This window comes from Ceratotherium simum, chromosome 14 (assembly GCF_057802395.1).
Source record: "Ceratotherium simum simum isolate JZ-2026a chromosome 14, ASM5780239v1, whole genome shotgun sequence".
NCBI lineage: Eukaryota > Metazoa > Chordata > Mammalia > Perissodactyla > Rhinocerotidae > Ceratotherium > Ceratotherium simum.
Window position 1 is genome coordinate 15808701 of NC_141913.1, and position 20308 is coordinate 15829008.

The following is a 20308-nucleotide window of genomic DNA, read 5'->3' on the forward strand; positions in this document are numbered from 1 at the left end:
CTCAGACACTTCACAAAGACAGACATTAACAATGGCTCATAAACACATGAACAAGTCCTTAAAATCATTTAGGAAATGTAAATTAAAAACACAATGCGATACCATGTCATACCCATGAAATACCAATTGCTGGTGAGGATATGGAGCAACTGAAATTCTCATATATTGCTGAGAAATGGTACAATGACTTTGGAAAACAATATAGTAACATCTTATAAAGCTAAACATACACCCTTCTCTAGGACCCAAAAATTCTACTCCTACATAACAAAAAGAATGAAAACATGTCCATAAAAAGATGTGTATAAGAACATTTAGAGCAGCTTTGTTCATAATAACTACAAACTGGAAACAATCCAAATGTCCATCAACAGGGGCATAGAGAAACAAATTGTGGTATTTTCAAACAATGGCATACCACTCAACAATAAAAAACAATGAACACTGATATAAACAACAAGGATGAATCTCGAAAACATTATGTCGAGTGATTGAAACCAGATTCAAAAAGAATACATACTGTAGGATTCCGTCTATAATGCAGATCGAGAATAGGCAAGACTAGTCTACAGTAACAGAAATCAGCACAGTGGTTGTCTATAGAGGGTGGGGACTGACTGGAAGGCAGTTAGAGGGAAATTTCTGGAGTGATGGAAAGGCTCTACAACTTGACTGGTGTGTTAGTTACATGGGTATATGCATTTGCCAAAACTCATCAAATTATATACTTAAGATCTGTGAATTTCACTGTATATAAATTTTACTTCAACAAAGAAACAAAAAGAAACTATAATGTAATTTGCTGTTATAGATCAACATTTCTCAAACTTTTTGGTCTTAAGATCAATTTAACTCTTAAAAATTATTTCGGACCCCAAAGAGTTAGTTTTCTTTTACTGTGGGTTATATCTATCACTATTTACTGTATTCCAAAAAATTAATTTTTTACTTATTAATCCAATAACAGTAAAACCAATATGTTAACATTTTTTATGAAAAAATAACTATATTTTTCAAAAAAAAAATAACTTAGTAAGAAGAGTGCCATCATTTTACATTTTTGCAACCTCTCTGTCTGGATTATCAGAAGATGGCTGGCTTCTCATGACTGCTTCTGCATTAAATCTGTGATATCACACATCATGTCGTCTCTAGAAAACTCCACCATACACTTATTAGTGAATGATAATGAAAAAGGCAAATGTCTTAGTGATATTAAGAAAATTGTTTTAACCTTGTGGTTCCCCCGGAAAGGGTCCTGGGGACCCCCACCCCAAAAAATGATCCACAGACTCCACTTTACAGAACCACTGGCACAGACAGTTGGCAAAAGGGCACTCCTCTTTCCTCAGTATGTCTTCAGGGAATTTTGGAACAAGGCAAGAAAAAACCCCCCCAAAAAATTCATTCAACAAATACTGATTGATTTTCAACTACTATGATTGGTTTTGAGGACAGCAGGAAGCTGGATCAATAAAATATTCAAGAGTATTTACAGCTGCGATATTTTTATTTCAAAATGTGATTTCGTTTCTGGATTCTGTCTTAACACTTTAAAACCCTGGCACAGAGGCTAGCCTGGTGGTGTAGCAGTTAAGTTTGCGTGTTCCGCTTTGGCGGGCCAGGGTTCACTGGTTCGAATCCTGGGGGCGGACCTACTCACCACTCATCAAGCCATGCTGAGGCAGCGTCCCACACAGAAGAGCTACAGCTCTACAACTATGATAGACACTATGTACTGGGGCTTTGGGGAGAAAAAAGAAAGAGGAAGATCAGCAACAGATGGTAGCACAGGGCCAATCTTCCTCACACACACACATACAAAAAACCCCAGCACTTCTTCAGCTACATGGGTTTAAATATATTTGGAATCAATAAGATTTTTCACATTATCTTAACATTCAAATCTGGGAGTAAAACAAGTTTCTTTACACAACTCAAAGAATTCCAGCTTAAGTTGATTCAATCTGATTGTTTGGTTTTTATTGTGTGGATGGTATTTTTATCATTATGAAAATGATGCTGTCATACAACCAAGCAAAATAATGTTTGCCCTCCAAAGTTGGTAAGACTTATGTGCACAGTCTTAAAAATATTATTATTCCTCAGTCATGTAATATTAATTAAAATTGTAGTTGTAATATATGTGGAAATTTAAGATCTTCAAAGGCATCTTACATATGAAATATTTTATGTTAAAACATTAACATCACAATTAAAATAACAAAAATTTACCTATACAATATAATTAAATTTCTAAAATTTATCTATCTCCATTTCAACAGAAGCAAACTTGGCTAGATCTTAAAAAGAGATGATATCACTTACAACTCTTTTTTTGGCATGACTGATATTGTAATGTAGCTTCTACCAACTTCCAGGTTTGAATTTAGACAAATAAAGGAATTGCAAGTTCTCTCTGCATACCCAGAATGCCATTATGAAACCTAGTATAAATCAACATTGTAACTTAGGGCCGAGTCAGATATGAGGGTAATGGCGTTAACTGGACAGATGAGTATTTACCCTGCTCATAGACATCTTCAATTAAAATTAGCCTAGAGTCTTGGAAGCAGGTGAGATCTCTAAAACTAGTCATATGCTTTTTTAGTTACTATGCATCTTTTAAAAATCCAACAACTTGGTTTCCTATTTTAAGCTTGCTGTGATAATTTTATGTAATTATATGATATTACTATTTGATTTTGCTGTATATTGTCAGAATTTGAGATTATTTTTCATTTTTGATCTTTTAAATTATAAAAAGTCTATGATTATCATTTAATAAATCTGGCTCTACACAGCAAAGAGATTGGGGTGATTATACTTATTTTACAAGAGGTTTTACTTATTTTGATTTTATTAAGTTAAAACTGTACATTCAAAATTTCAAATGGATTTTTGCACTGCTTTTCTAAAATTTAGAATTCATTGTCCAACTTCAGTAACATAGTAAATTTATTTCCTACTCTTGTTAGTTTATCACCTGGATTAACAGGAAAGCCTATAGAATCATCACATTTCCAAGCCAAAATGGACCGAGGAGAACATACCTATGAACAAATCTCTTGATTTACAAAGAAATGGTCCCTTTGGGCAGTTGGCTTCCCTCACTTCAGACCTACTTCATGGTGTTCAGCACAGTTGGGAGGCAGGTAGGACACAGAAAGGCAGACCTTAATCTAGGGACAGAGTACATATTCTTTGCTTATCTTTAAGAATTAACTAAGATTTCATGCAATGGGTGTTGGAATAGACCTGAAGTAATTTAAATGAGGTGAAGAGAGTAGATCATGGTAAGGTCATTTTGACTTAAAGGAAGTGGTTTTAATGACAGAGAACACTGATGAAATGCATGGTATGTGTGGCACAAATCAGAGCCAACTATCTTCCTCCTTGTCTCACGCGAAGGCTTACCTATGCCTCTTGCAGCGTGGACAGCTAAGTAGCAGAGAGGCGTCAAGATGGTAAGAATGAATCTTCCACCAATATCTCCCCACATTCCAGAAAGGACTGAGGCTGTTTCATGCTAGTAATTTTGTTGGCAGGGGAGAGGAAAGAAGCCTTCTTGACTGTTAGAGAAATTTCTTAGACTCTAAACTAAGAAATGTCCTGTCTTGGAATTTGAATGTTCTCCAGTTGGATTAGGAGTCTGGTAGCAGGCGGTGTGAGGTATGGTGAGACCCTAGAGCAGATCTGAGTGCTTGATGGCAATGGTTGATCCTTGAATGCAACTCTGCAGCAAGACTGTGTTTAACAGGTTGTATGTTACCTGAAACACTGTAAACAAGGACTTCAGATCATCGAAACAAGAGTTTGGGGACTATGCAAAAAATAGTCAACAATAAGAGAAGAACAAATAGAAACAGAGATGGACTGAAAAATAGAAGTGTCTCTCTACAAATACCACTCTGTCTCTTTCCATGGCTCTAAACTTTTTTGACTTATTTCCCTTTAAACCACACCCACTGTTTCAGAATGAATATAACAATTTGTTTGTGATCTGCTTTAGCCAGTTCAACAGCCTGATTTGACTTCCTTTTTAAATGATCTGAGATGCTTTTAACTGCTTACCCTCAGAGGGATATTTCTAGGGAGAGGTGAATTTCTGGTTCCTTCCTGCTCTGTGACACATAATACCTCCATGGGTGTTATCTGACATTTTGTTAGTTTCCCTTTTGTTTCCTTTCTGATTGCTCTGAGCATAGTGAAACATCTGTACTGCAGAGAACAGCATTCTTCCTCTTTCCTAAGAAGGTTTCTTCTGCAAAGAAAAACTACATAGTGTCCTAAAACACACAATCAGATCCAAGTAGTGTACCTGGACTTCTGAGATTTTTGTGTTCTTTTTGAAAAGATAGGTTATGCCAATCATACCCTGAAGGAAAATAGCCAAAAAGTTTGGTTTTCACTAATAAGAGAATGCATAGTTACTGAGGAGAAACAAATAATTTCCATGAAAACATTACACCTTTAATTATTCCTGCATCCTTTGGAGTATTCTGCTTTGGTAGGAAGCTGGTAGATAATGGAGATCATAGGAAGAGAAAATTATTCTTTCCTCTAGGATTGTAAGAGGAGAACAAATTTTTATCCCAAATCTGTTTAAAATTGGCAGAACTTGCAATGTGTTCGTGTGTTCTTTTGTATGCTGTTACTACAAGTAGAAATTTATAAGGGTCCAGAGAACAAGTACCATGTCCACTTTCATTTGTAATAGTGCCCAGCATTGAGCCAACAGCAGATGGGTACTTAATAAATGCTTTGGGACTATGATATTAATTTTCTATAAATTATCACATAAAAGAAACAGAACTGCATTAATTAAAGGCTGGGACAAATTGTCTTAAATTTCATAATATGAAGCCTTTAGTCTAGGTATATAAACCTTTGTTGTTCTAAACATCTATAAAGATTCTCAATTTTAAGAAAAGAATAGAGGCTCTCGAGTCAGCCTGGTTTGAATGCAGGTTCTATCACTTATTGGCTAAGTAAACTCGGGTAAGTCAATTAAACTTGCTGTGCTTTAATTTCTTCATCTGTAAAATTGAGACTATAATAATATCTGTCCTACCTAGAACTCAAAAGAGATATTTTGAGAATCAAAAGCTATGGAGTCTGTGAAAGTACTTTATATACACCAATTTATAATCCAAATGTAAGTTGTAGCTGTTAATATTATGCATAATATTGTAAAGAGCACTGGATCTGAAGTTAACATAGTATAGTAGGAAGACAGCAGCTTTAGAAACCAGACAGACCTAGGTTCTAGCCATCTTGCTACTGGACTGTGCTTTTCTGGGGTACTGCTAATTTTAGACATGAAGCAGCTGAAGCATGGATAGATCAAATGCTTACCAAAGCCATATAGCTATACTAAGTCACAGAGCCAGAATCAAACCCAGAAGAGAAAGCACATTAAGCTGATGGTTCTCAATCATCTTATGATCATGGTACACCTTCACCTACTAGAATTTTTGACAATATACTTAAGGTATTAAGACTCAAAACACCAAAGCATAAAAGTAAAACCATATCGTGAAAAAATCGATGGTTATAAACTATCAACTTGGTTCATCCACAGAAGCCTGTTTTGCTGAGAACTGTTAATTGTCCCAACTGTGTTCTCTTATAGTCCAGAAAGCACACTATTTTATTATAGCAGTGGTATGACATTATGTTCCATCTCTTACCTCATCCTAAAAGCTGGTTGTACCCTGTTCTACCACAAATCACATTATCTGCTTAGATCAATGTTCCATCATACATCATATCAATACTCCTGGTTATAGTCATTTATGTTTTTCACATTTGTCAGATGCAGTGCCAACGCTTCCTGGCTGAGAACCAGGACGTGTAATTAATGTGAATCACTGCCACATTAACAAGGAATTGGCTTTGAGAATACATACTATGGTAAAATGGAAGTTCATCCTAAGGTTTCAGATCCTGGCTCAACATGGTGTTACATCAACATGACTCAACAGCAGGTTATAGCTTACGATTAGGATTTACCACATTTTATGCAATGAATGTGTTTTGAAGAGTTGTGTATTAACCAAAATTTTTTTGACGATTTTAAAGGCATGAGGCAAACAAATAAACCATTAAAGGACCTCTACGTTTTTAAAACAATCACTTCCCTAATTTATTTACTATGTAGATTCCTATTATTATATATAGTGTTTTCTGAAAGAGGAAAATTCCTCCTGAGCTAACAAGCAAAGCAAACAATAATGAAGAACTCTATGTCCCCAGAGACAGTTTTCTTCTTTAGGCAAAATTTAGATTGGCACAGCTCCAAGGGGAAAGAGACACTTCAACGTATTTGTAAAGAGCAAATCCCCTATGTCATCAGAACGCAAGATGCCCAGTCTATGGCTTATTGTAAATAAGAAATGGACAGAGTAAAGAGAATAAGGCAGACCCTTAAACACTAAGTTACAATGAAAGATATTTCCTAGGCACTCAAAACCTCGTGTCCATGTGTGTAGAGGCGGAGGAGGGTGCATCTTCAAACAGAGCAAGATGCCAAGCAATAATATATATTTTATTAAATGCTTAACTTCTTTCTTTTGACTTTCTGAGGATTATACGTGTATATAAAGCAAATGTGAAACAGACATTGAATATTTACCTAAGAGATTCAAAAAGCCTAGGGATCAAAAGGAGAAGTAATGAGATGTCTGTATGGGGAAAGTAATATCAAGGGACCAAGGAATGAATAAGAGCTTCAAGCCTCAAGTCACCTCTTGTTTACACTTCTGACAATGTAAGTTTACAACCAGCTTTACGGAGAACAGCCACACCTTTGTACTCTCAATAGAAAGAAAAACCATGTTTCAATTTAACCATAATGGAAATCAACCATAGGAGACTAAATGTGGGGACAATTTTCTTTATTTCACATTTACCAAAAGAAAACAATGTTATTCCAAGATCAACACTTTCATTTCAGCTACCTCCTTCCCAAATTTCAGCTTCAAAGGACAATATAAACTTCTAAAACTCACCCAAAGACCTTTTCTTATAAATTAAAAGAAAGGAAGAAAATTCCATGTACCTACTTTTGCTTAGGGTTTATCAGTTTTCTACTTAAAGCTGCACCTGACATTTAATTAGCTAAAATCACTGTAAGTGCTTTGCATAGATTATCTCATTTAGTTATCATAACAAGTCAACAAGGTAGGTCCCATTAGACACCCATTCTACAGACGAAGAAGTTGAGTTTCAAAGAAATTATAACTTGCTTAAGGTCAGGAAAGTGGTAGACATGGGATTTGAACCTAGGTAGCTCTTAATAACTACACTTTTCTAGTTCACCTATACTTTTTTTTCAAAGAGCATATATACATCTGTGCAAAAATCAAGAAACAAAAAGAGGATTTTCTATTTAATAGTGTTGTTTATTAAAGCTTTTTAGTAAATATATTTTACACTATGTGGCAAGAATTAGAAATTCTTTTTAAGAATTATCTTTCCTTTTGACAAACCTGTAAAGAAATATTTTCAACACCTATCACATACAAAAAGCTAGTTTCCCTAATGATATCATAGAGCACCTGAAAATTGCTAAGTTGAACATTCCTATAGAAAAATGGGCAAAGGATATCAGCAATTCACAGAAAAAAAAATACAAATAGATCTTAAACACACAAAAAGATGCTCAACCTCCCTCATTTCAGAAATAGACACTCCGTAAGGACAGGGGCTTTGTTTGTTCATTACTGTAACCTCAGCACTTTGAACAGAATTTGGCATTAACAGGGGCTCAAAATATATTTGTAGAATAAATAATTTGACACACATATATATTTTAAAAAGCAAGGTCAAGAACTATATGTATGCATTTTCTATCATTTGTGTGAAAAAACAATATTATATGTAATAATAATGGTTGTATTTGGGGAAAGGAAGGGGAGTGGCTAGCTTAAAAAGTGGGAGCTAAAATCTGCAAAATATACCCTATTACATTTCTGAATTTTGAACCACATGAATGTATAAATAATTAAAAATTTTAAAAAGAATCATCTCTACATTAAAGAAACACACATAAGCATTTTTTTAAGGGTTGCAGAAGAATAACTCAATTGACTAATATCCAAGAACATGAGACCAAAAGAATTGGAATTAGCATATATTAAGTGAAAAAAAATAAAGTTGTATAGTACCTTTTATAAGAAAAAAGCAAATATGAATATATCTTTGTATTGCTTATATTAAAAGCAAAATAATTGGAAAGATTATAAAAATGATTACCTCTGGGGGGGACAGAAACAATGTTGAAGGGACAAGAACAGAAACTAGATTTTTCTAAATATATCTTGTTTTGTATTTTTGACTTTGAAATCATGTAAATATTTTATATACCTATAAAAAATTACATCAAAAGAGAATCCCTAAAACTTAAAAACAAATGAAACAAATGAACCTATCTGTGCAACAAGTTAGTAGTTTAACCACACACATCAAGAAACCATTGCTAGTGACTTTCAAACACAACACCAACTGTACATCCCAGATGGACTATACTAAAAGGAACTGAAAAGAAATCTAAAACTCTTTTCAATAATCATATTATTGGTAACAGGATTTGTATGTGAGAATATATGTGTGTAAAACAATTAGAATAAAGCAAATAGGTAGTTATATTAATGTCATTAGGAAACATAAATACAAATAAAATCAAAGGAATTAAGGGAAAAACCGTATAATCAAAAATTTTAATTAGAAATATATTGATATGAACCCATGAAGCATTTTTTTTTTTAAAAAGGGGGGGGGACTCTCCAATGAAAAGGACTGAAAACTATGGCCAACCCAGTAGCACTGAACATTCTTACTACTCAGATTTTTATGTCTAATACTATTTCCCACTAAAATGAAATGTGGCTCCTTAGAGAAATTGTTGACCCTAAGTCTGCAGCAGGTAAGCCTGAAACCTCTCTTTGTATCATATTCAAGGCAGCTATCAAAGAGAACTGAATTACTGTATGCAAATTATACCTAAAAACAAACAAACAAACAAAAGCAACCAACTGGGGTCCTGTCAAAAGGACACAGAAGCCAACACAGAGGGGTTCCCTATGATCAAAGATGGGAAAAAAGAACCACAACAGATTTAAACGATTCAATCCATGTGTTCATACATCACCCTTGGAGGATGTTAGGGAACCAACACATTCTGAAAAGAAGTAATGGGAAGTTTTTTCTTTACAGAGAATTCTAGCTAATAAAAGTAGAAGGAATGACAGAAATGTGATATGACCATTTTGCAGACCTAATGAAATGAGGATACAGACGCTGATCAACAATGGCTGCTAAAATCATTAGGTGCAGGGCTGTTGGGCAACTTTACCAAGGATGCGTCAGACTGACAATGCCCTGAACGTCGCAATCAATCTCAACATCACAAAAAGAAGGAAAACCAGATAGCCTATACCCCGATGGATGTAATATGAGGTACATCTATGGTATGTGTACCTATGAAGTATTTTGTGCCAAACAATTCAAACCTAAACCTGGTTGAGCCTCTATATATAACCATCAGTTTACAGGAGATTTAGGAGTAAAAGAATACATTAGATGATGCCATGGAAATGCAACCAGCAATGTCCAGACTGTGGATTATTCTACAGGACAAATGACCAGGTTTCTTCCACAAATGGCAGGAAAAAAATGGGGAAGAAGAGAGGAAATCTAGAGATTAAAACAGATTTAAGAGAAATATGGACCAAATGCAGTATGGGATCTTCTGGATTTTTACTATTAAATGACATTTTAGATCCAATTACTAAGTGACATTTATGAGACAATCAGGGAAATCTGAATACTGACTAAATATTTGATGACAAGATAACTATTTTTAGGTGTGATAAAGATACTATGGTTTTAGAAAATAAGAGTCCCAATGTTGTAGAGATACATACTAAATTAATTAAAGATGAAATGATATATCTTGGATTTGATATAATTTTTTAAATAATTTTTTTAAATTATGGGGGGGTGGGAGATAGGGAGGTCTGTAGATGAAACAAAGTTGGGCATATGATAAATATTGAAGATGAATAATGGGTATGAAAGGTTCATTATATTACTCTATTTGTATGCACGTTTGAAAATTTCCATAATCAAGGTTTTTAAATGGCATTATATGCCTGAAAATATCTTCTTTATTTTTCTTCATAATTTAAGGCAAACAACATAAATTCATTAGCTATTTGCTATGTTGTTCATTCAAGTGTAGCTTTACAGATTACGGCTGCCCTAAAAAACTGCCCTCATTTTCCCACGATAATCATTGATCTAGAATAGGTTAGAATAAGCCCTTAGAGTCATGGTGTATCTCACCATCACTTGCTTAGAGAATGCTAGAACTGGAAAGATTTTGTGGACTTCTATCCATGTTTTTAAAGAGCCCCAAGCCCAAGAGCGTCTCAGGAGTCAGAGGCAGGATAAGGAAGTGGGCCTGTGGGCCTCGGAGCCTCAGCCCCTGCGTCCAAAAGAGCAACTCCTCTTCTATCAGCTTTTTTTTTTTTTTAAAGATTTTATTTATTTGTTTATTTTCCCCCCAAAGCCCCAGTAGATAGTTGCATGTCATAGCTGCACATCCTTCTAGTTGCTTTATGTGGAACGCAGCCTCAGCATGGCCGGAGAAGTGGTGCGTTGGTGCGCGCCGGGATCCGAACCCAGGGCTCGCCAGCAGCAGAGCGAGCGCACTTAACCGCTAAGCCACGGGGCCGGCCCCTATCTGTTTTTTAAACTAGGGTGGGAAGGTCAATTCTATGGAAAAACGTCCCATAGTTTTCCTAGAGTAATTCCTGGCAATAAGTTTGGCATCTCAGCCTCGTTTTGTAAAAGTAATTATCATGAATCTAAACTCCTACTGCCTTGTTTTTTCTTCTTCTTAACATATCCCAAGTGACCTCATGGCCTACCGGCTTGTTGGTTCTAGATAAGGTTTTTGCATTTGGACTCTTTTAGCTGGATAACTAGCCCCCACCTGCCAAGTTGGCACTCCCCCTTATTGGTCAAGGAATCTCCAAATGTGTTTTTGTAGGAGAGATGGGTGTCACATGTAATCAGAGTGGCCTGCTGGCTTTTATTCCTCTGCTTTAGCTACAGCCATCCCACTTGCCAATCTGTTCCAGGGGTCAAGTCTCCGCTGCCCTCTGATGATAGACATCTGCAGTTTCAGGGCTGCCTGTGGTCTGCCTACACCAGAGTATGGCGGTATCCTTGCCCAACCTCTATGCCTCTTAGAGTGTCAAGTATCTTCTTTCTCTACTGCTCCTCCTTAAGCTTCTCACTGCTTCTTGAGCTCTAGTGCTCTTCTTTCTCTCAGGCTACTGAGACAGGCTTGTGTCCAGCTTGTTAGGGAGGTAGGCCCCACAGTAGAGCTGCATGAGCTTTTAGTGATACTATTCTTTCTTTTTATTATAGCCCTCTACTTTTCAGAGCAAATAGGCATCCTGGGGCAGGGAGTAGGGTGAAAGCACAGACTCACAGCATCCTTGGAACCAGTGCCCCCTCCAGCCCATAGGCCCTACCACAAATCTGGCTAATTCTGGGTAGGAGTCTTGCTCTTTCTCTCACAACTCCTGGGTCCTTTGAAAATTAGAGATGTATCTGGACTGCTGCTTAAGTGACACCGGTCACTACATGACAATAAGGAGTTACTCTAAATATTTTCCTGACAGAGAAGGGTGTTTTTCTGCTCAGGGCACCAGAGGACCTCTGGGTGGGGTGACTTGTTACTAATACTATGCCCTGACCTAGTCAAGTCTGAAACTAGATGATTTGTCCCATGTCTGTAGGGGGTGGGATTTCAACACCAACGTGGTTTTGTTCTAGTGATTAAATATATTCAGAGTTGAATAATTTTTATTTACCACTAACGACATTTTCTCAATATAATCTTACTTCTTGGAAGTTATTGTCTTAGCTTATGCTTTCAGTCTCTTTGTTTGATTTCAACTTGTTAGTAAATTCCTTGTATGAATTCTTAATACACAGAAGAGAGCTGTTATTTGGCTACTAATAATTCAATTCCAAAGCAATTATGAAGGGTAAATAAAGGGTAAACTAAGTAATTGGAGTCCTAATCTACCATTTCAGCAAACTAAACCTTTGAGATTTTTAGTTACATTTACCATAGAAGGTTTTTTTTTTTTTTTTTTGAGGAAGATCAGCCCTGAGCTAACATCCATGCTAATCCTCCTCTTTTTGCTGAGAAAGATCGGCTCTGAGCTAACATCTATTGCCAATCCTCCTCCTTTTTTTTTCCCCAAAGCCCCAGCAGATAGTTGTATGGCATAGTTGCACATCCTTCTAGTTGCTGTATGTGGGACACAGCCTCAGCATGGCTGGACAAGTGGTGCGTCGGTGCGCGTCGGTGCGCGCCTGGGGTCCAAACCTGGGCCACCAGTAGCAGAGCACGTGCACTGAACCACTAAGCCACGGGGCCAGCCCAACCATAGAAGGTTTTATTCAAGTAAATACATCAAGAACAAGTATGTTAATTAGAAAAATAAAAACTTAGTCCTGGGGCCAGCCTGGTGGCGTAGCAGTTAAGTGTGAGTGCTCTGTTGCTGGCCGCCCTGGGTTCAGATCCCGAGTACACACGGAGGCACCACCGCTTGTCAAGCCATGTGGTGGTGGCGGCGTCCCATATAAAGTGGAGGAAGATGGGCACGGATGTTAGCTCAGGGCCAGTCTTCCTCAGCAGAAAAAGAGGAGGATTGGAGACAGATGTTAGCTCAGGGCTAATCTTCCTCACACAGAAAAAATAAAATAAACAAATAAATAAATAAAACTTAGTCTCTATCACATTTTTGTTGTAAGAAATCCTTCCCTATTTCAAAACTGCAAAGATATTTTGTATTTTCTTCTAAAGATTTTGTTTTACCCTTTCACATTTAAGTGTTTCATTCATTTAGAATTTATATTTGTGTATATAAAATAGGGATCCATTTCCCTTTCCCTCCCACATTAAATGACTATCCCAGCACCATATACCTAACAATTCATTCTTTCCCTCACTGATCTGCTATGCTAGCTCTATTACATATACCAGGTTTTCTTATATGTGTGGGTCTTTGGACCTTTTCCTTCCATTCTACAGGTCAGTCTGCCTCCAGGACAATTCTGCATTAAAGATTTGTAATCAGTCTTGACATTTGGTACAGCAAATGCCTTCCTTCCCCCCAACCTGGTTCTTGAGCAGTACCTTGGCTTTTTAAAGCCCTCTGGGCTTAAATATATATTTCAGAACTCATTTTTCAACTTCCATGGAAAAGGACACTACAATTTTAATTAAAATTACATTGAGTCCTCAGATCAATGTGGCAAAAACATCTTTATGACAACGAATTTTCCTTCTCAACAAGTTTTATGACTTTCAATAAGTTTTATTATTACACATTTTTTGGCTAAGATTTATTCCTATGTAAGTGACTTTTTAATAACTACTCTAAATATCTTTTTTCCTTCAGTTTTAATAGCAGTTTCTGTCTGTTGATTGTTCTTAGAAATGTAACTCGTTGATTTTGTATAAAAGCAACCTTCTCAAACTTTCTTACTAACTCTAATAATTTGTGTGTGGAACTTATCGGTTTTATTTCTAAATTTTGTGGTTATGTTAAATCTCTGGCTATGGCCTGCAAATAATGCTGAATAGAAATGATGATGGCAGGCTTCCTTGCCTTATTCCTGAGATTATGAGAACTATTTTTAGTATCTCATTGTCAAGTATTTATTTGCTGTAACTTTTAACCAGACTGAAGAGGTTCTCTTCTATTGGTGGTTTGCTAAGATATTTATTAATCATGAATGACTGTTTAATTTTATTGAATGTTTTTTCTTTATCTATCAGGATGATCATATGTTTTTCTCCTTTACTCTATTAATACTTTTAATATAGTGAATACCATTTCCAGAATCAAAACAAGGATCCAACATTTCAGATTCTGACCAATCTGTTCTACATTAGTATCTTTTACACCATATATCCAGCGACACAGATGAAAGAAATATCATTATCTTTATCAAATATAACAACTTGGGTCAAACTGCTAACAAGTTAAAAGATTAGAGCTCAGAAGAAATGTAGGGGCTGGCCCCGGGGGCGTAGCGGTTAAGTGCCGCGCTCCGCTGCCAGCAGCCCCGGTTCGGATCCTGGGCGTGCACCGATGCACCGCTTGTCAGGCCATGCTGTGCCAGTGTCCCATATAAAGCAGAGGAAGATGGCACGGATTTTAGCCCAGGGCCAGTCTTCCTCAGCAAAAAGAGGAGGATTCGCATGGATGGTAGCTCAGAGCTGATCTTCCTCACAAAAAAAAAAAAAAAAAAGAATAAATGTAATAAATTAGGTCCAAGAGTAGAGAACCGATCTTATGGAACACAGCCAAGATGACACAAGATGACAAGACGTCTTGTAAATATAAACCTGACTAGAATGGTGTAGTCTAATTTTCCACAAAGCGACTCAATGTAGTTTCTGGAAAAAAAAAGTGCAGTCAAAATGGAACATTTATTTTGTCTATTTTCTAACTCTGCAATATTTTTGGTTCTAGGTCTTAAATAAAACCCTGATTCTTTCTGTTGATATTTCTCTACAACTAACCTAAAAACCTAAAGACACACACAACACTACAGTATGGCCAGCTGAGTACACAGCCTATCAGTAATTTAGAGTGAATAAAAAACATAAAATACTTTTCTCCCAGGCCTAATAATATTGAGACATTGCAGAAGTTCTCTAAAACTTCAGTATGGTGGAAAAACCATTTTTCAAGATTTCAGTTTGCAATCAGGATTTTCAGAGTGAGAGGAGAATTCAATTTTTATTTAGCCCAAACTTTTATTTAAGAGATGACTTAAGTTACCTAGTTAAAAGAAGAATTATTTTGTGGGTAATTATCACATGGGATGGATTAAAAATCCATAATATCTATATTTTTACTGTCAGAAATAAATTCAATTAGTTTGGCATGACTTATTTTATATCAAATTAATATAACATATGCCTTACAGCTTATTAAGGGTCAGAGATTTTCAAACTGCACCCCATGATGTCACCCTACAATAATGAGGTAGAAAAGGAAACAAGAGGGCAGAGGTTCTTCAGAGTAAAGCAAATCACCATTTTTGAGGAGAAAGGGAATAAAGAGAGCTGAAACAGATAACTTACATTAAGCGCTTCTTATGTGGCAGGCACTCTTCCAGGTACTCTGTGTATACTAACACATTAAATACGAGCAGAAACATAGTTTGGAATGGTTTATTATGTTATACTGGGGGGGGGGGACCTGTTTCTATAATAAATACTACAGAAAGTAAAGCTTAAATATTTTCGTTGGGTAAGGACATGAAGTAGATATAGTGATTCCCACTGAAGTAGGAGACTGGGGAGCAGAGAGGACAGGACCTGTCTAAGGGAGCCTCATCAATCTCTGAAGGTGGTTGAGATTTTAATAGTTTCCACACTAAATACCTGTTGCACAAATGGTTCCACAGCTAAAAAAAAAAATGGCTGAAAATCCTTGTTCCATTTTATCAGCAAATTAGTTAAGCTATGATTTAATACTTTCTATGTGAACTATAATTTGTACGGCTTCTCTTTTCCCATTTTAAAATATGCACTTCTCTCTTTTTAATTTTACAATCCACATTCTTCCCATCTCCTTCCTAAATTTAAGTGTGTATATCCTGGGGGTAAGTGGTGAGATGGGGTGAGGGGAAAATGTAAGATTTTTATGGGAAAGTTAAATAAGTGATGAGTAAATTAGTTTTCAATGTTAAAGAGAACAGAAATATATGACAAGGTCAAATAAAAATTTCACATGACTTTTAAAGATAAAAAAGGCTTCAAATAAATTTCATGGTCACTTCAGGCCAATCCCCCAGCACCAACACATTTCCGCTTTTCTAAAGCATCATCAAAATTACTATTGATTCAAATTACTCTTACTATTAATATAATAATTTCCCATTATAAACAGATTACTTATAAGGCAATTCAGGGCACAGGCAAGAGAGATCTGATAACATTGACTACTTCACCTATTTTCCTATTCTAAAATGAAACTTTTAAAATTATGTGTGGCACACGCTCTGTTTATTTGATTAGAGAAGAACTTTATGAATAAAAGACAGGCTTTAAAAAAACTCTTATGATAGCTACTTTTTAAAACAGTAAATTGTTATGTTTTCCCACATAGTTGACTACTGACAATTTCCTAAATTGTCCTCGTTTCCTCTAAACAATTGAAGGATGTTTTACATTTATAGGTTTAATAAGCTGCATCTTGTTTATCAGTTTAACTTTTTTGGTTAGGTCATTACATAGTTGCATTTCTTCGTAGTTTTGCTTAGTGATCTGTCCCAATTTCATTTTTTGAACAATTTTATCTTAACTTTCACATCTGTACCATTCTGGGTTTGACTAAGACAGAACACAGAATATATGAATATAGTATAATAAATTTCTGTCAAATGCAAAATAACTACTGTTATGATTACAATACACACACAAAAGGGCTACTGGCCTTGAAAAGCAGAGAAATCTCCCTCTGGCCTTAGGGTACGACAGCATCTAAGCACAGTGCTCTTTCTGATATTTTAACAATTATCTCCACTACTTGTATGCTTCTTTGAACACTCCAAAGATGTCATCTGTGTACTCACTGGACTGTCAGGATGCATGTGTTGAATAGTTAAAAGCTGTCTTCTGTAGAGATAGGCAGACCTGCCAGGTTTCCTGTTAGGTATTTCATGGTCTGCACAGATCTTAGCCCTGGACCCCCAAAGGAGCTGATGGTAACTGCAGAAGGGAATCAGGAAAGACACTCACTGCTAACCACATAATCTGCAATGGTAAACTCCGTCAAAAGATAACCATCAATAAGCAGGTTTAGAGGATACCTCTAACCCAACCAAAGAAAACTCTGGTTTTATCTAGTTAGTTACCTAAAACTCACTGATCTTTTCAAAATAAGCACAAATGGAGACATTTTTGTTAACAAGGGATGATTACACAGAATTCAGAAGTGACATGTACATTTTTTCCAGCAGAACAATAACTGAGACCAATTGTGGCCAGAATCATGGGGCAGACATGGAGTTAGAGCTTTACAATCTTAAACAAAAAACTATCTTGTAGAAATTAACCGTTAATAACTCCTTATCCCATAAGGACTTTTTACAATGACAACAGGATATATTCTTCACTGATAATTTGATAAAATATTTTACTCTACGAATACCAGCATGCACATATGCCACTGTGTCTGTAAACTTGCTCTGAAACCAGAGAACTCTAGTGTCTGTTACATCTCATTAATTTGGGACAATGTCTAGGACTAAATCAAGGGAATAAAAAGATACTAATGTTATTAGACAGCATAAAATGGATATGTTCAACAAACCCTGGGTCTTAATAAAAGTCTTTGTTTAAATGTAACTAAATTGTATCAACGGGCAGGCAATATTACCATCCACTCTTAATAAAACCAACAAGAAGATCAAATGACTAGAAACTAAAATAGCATTGGGAGGCAGAATCATAAAAGATGTATGATGAAAAAAGGAACCCAGCATCAATTTCAATAGATAGTTCTGAAGAGCCTTTCTAAATGACCAACTAAAGGATTTATGTTCCCCTAAAACTACGGTTGCTAAAATCCAAGTTTTGTGCTTTGTTCCTACAATTACAGATGATGTTCTTCTCTTAAATGGACAAAGTACTTAAGCCAAATCCTTTCTTGAGGTGATATAGCAATATAAATATCCAATACAGAGACAAAAAAACCAAGAGGAGGAGTACTTTTCTTTACGAACCCAAATGTACTTTATAATAAAAAGACAGCAATGATAACTGTTAAAGGCTATCTCCTACCTGTGTTTTTTGATGCCATTGGAGAGAGCATCTCCACCACCACAATCTTTTTCTTCAGACATTCTGTGTTTTCAACTGCTCAAATGCTCTCCTTCCTCTTCAAAGGAGTGCACTGTTACTGCTTCCAATCTACGCAGGGACCGTCCGGATTCAGAATCTGTGGCAGAGCAGGTTCACAGTCAATGAACTGAACTTTGGTGCCAGGCTTTGGTAACAATGGCTATCTCCCGTAAAGCATCAGGCTTTGAAACTTAAGCAGCCTACTTTATCCTTCAACAATCCATCCATTAACTACCTCCTCAGAGATTTCAAAGAACCTGCACCCAGTAAGGCTAAAGTGGATTTATGAAACAGATATAGGTTTACATAAACTTACAATTAAACAGATTTTATATATTAAAAGAGATTTCCAAAGATTATCCTATTCTTTAAGGAATCACATACAGTGGTTTTCCCCTAAATTTCTATTTTTACCTTCCCTCTCAAAGCATCTTAAGTATAACTTAAAAAAAGCATTCAAATTTTAAAATTCATAAATAAGGAAAAAGCTATAGTGGCTGTACTCGTGGGAAATGTAAATTATATCCAGTACGTAGACATAAAAGCAAAGGTAATTTTAAAATATTTTAAAAACACTTCTTCTGGTATGATATTATTTAAATCCTCAAGTGCTAAAGCCCAAAGTGCCTATATAAAATCTAATTATCAGGCAGGCATTTTCAAGATGGAAATGCCATGTTCCCAACTGGCTATGGGTTCAGAATGGAGCCATCTGCCTATTGGGGAATAATAAGACAACTTATTTTTGTGTAATACATTATAGTTTTCAGGCATGTTCACATTCTTCATCTCCTCTGAGCATCTCCAGGGTGCTTTGGTGATGGCAAGGGAGGATACAAGATTAACAAGGGTGCTGATGGTCTCACACTTTGCAAGTTAGGTGAGCCAGGATTTGAACCCAGCTTTTCTGACTCTTTGTTTAATGCTCTCTTTATTTCAGCTGAGAGCAGCAGTCAGTCTCCATAAAATTTTAAATAGTGCCTAAGTTATTATTAAAATGTAAATTCGAGGTAACTTCTAACTTCCCTTCTTAAGCAGCTGACTATACACTCAACTGTCCTCAGCTCTGGGAAAGCATTCTCACACACATTCAAGCAAACTTCCTTAAATAAATTCATCAGCAATCTGCTCAGTATCTATGATAGCTAATCTGTTCAGGAAATCAAATTTTTTAGTGCTTTATTTTCCCCTTAGTGCATGCAACCAATATCACGGAACACTATTTTCATCACATTAGGTTGATTAGTAACAACTGCTGGAAAAGCACAACTGCAAGTTGGATAACACACCTTGAGCCCTGACCTCTGGACTCTCGGAATGGTGTGAGTTACTTGCAGAAAGACTTTCAATCTTGGTAAAGTTATTTTTATTTTCTATAAATAAGTAAACATTTTTTGGAATTTCTGAATATATGCTTTTGCTCTGTCATATACCTTTTAACAAAGAAACAGATATTTTATAGTAAATTTAAAGAGCTATTTATTTTTCATTGTCAATTTTGGCAATCTTTCACTGAAAAAAATTAAAGGCAATCTGAATAGCCAACAACAGGAAGGAGACAGTCACCCATTAGATGAAATAAGCAGTTGTTAAAATTACATGTATGAAAACAATTTAATAAAATAGAAAAATGCTTTTAACATAATACTAAGACAAAAAATCAGGATACCATTTTACAACTCTAAAATACAGAGCAAAAAAATAATTTTACTCTGCCTTAAAGAAAGATTGGTCTGGTTCAAGTAAACAGGTATCTGTACAAACGAGAGCAGTAAAATGAGAGAAGTTTGTCTAGGGTACAGTGAGGCAAAGTGGGGATCAGTCAGTTTTCTAAGGTAGGCAAATGAGTGTCAGGAAAGGCTACACAGGAGAGGCAGTGCTACCAGGAAATCTTAAAAAAAATGACAGTGGTGCTCAGGTGGAGGTGAGAGAGTTGTTGTTCAGATGGAGCAGCATGAGAAAAACCTGAATCAAAGATAATGACAGTGGTCTTAGAGTGGTGGATTGAGGGTGGTTTTTTCACTTCTACATTTTCAGATTTGTTTCATATGAAAAAAACTAAGAATTTAAAGAGTCAAACAAAAATAACTCTGTACTGGTTAGTATTATTTAAGATGCATGAGTACTTTACAATTTAGATGTTCTGAAAACCAAAAAGCACTGAAGCAAAAAACCTCAAGCATTTATTAAACCTCACTCTGCACAGGATAATGTATTTGCTATTTAAGAGATACAAATCATAAGACAGGAACCTGTCCACCTAAAAAGAAAATTCTTAACAAAAAGCAGATATACAGTAAACACCAATTAAGAGGTAAGACACTAAGAGCTTCTATGAAGCAAAGACCAACT

At 35.9% G+C, this 20308-nt stretch overlaps 1 protein-coding gene across 7 annotated transcripts in view; it reads right to left on the reverse strand.

Moving 5' to 3' along the window:
• Window positions 1-20308, reverse strand: part of OSBPL1A (oxysterol binding protein like 1A) — a 147132-nt gene that overhangs the window by 46918 nt on the left and 79906 nt on the right. For 6 of the 7 annotated variants that reach the window (XM_014780265.2, XM_087439075.1, XM_087439077.1 and 3 more), the window contains one exon: window positions 17897-18053. In XM_014780265.2, coding sequence (XP_014635751.1) covers window positions 17897-17958 — 62 coding nt within the window. In that variant the 5' untranslated portion in view covers window positions 17959-18053. Of the gene's footprint in view, window positions 1-17896; window positions 18054-20308 lie in introns of those variants that run through there. The other variant, XM_087439079.1, reaches the window with a different exon arrangement.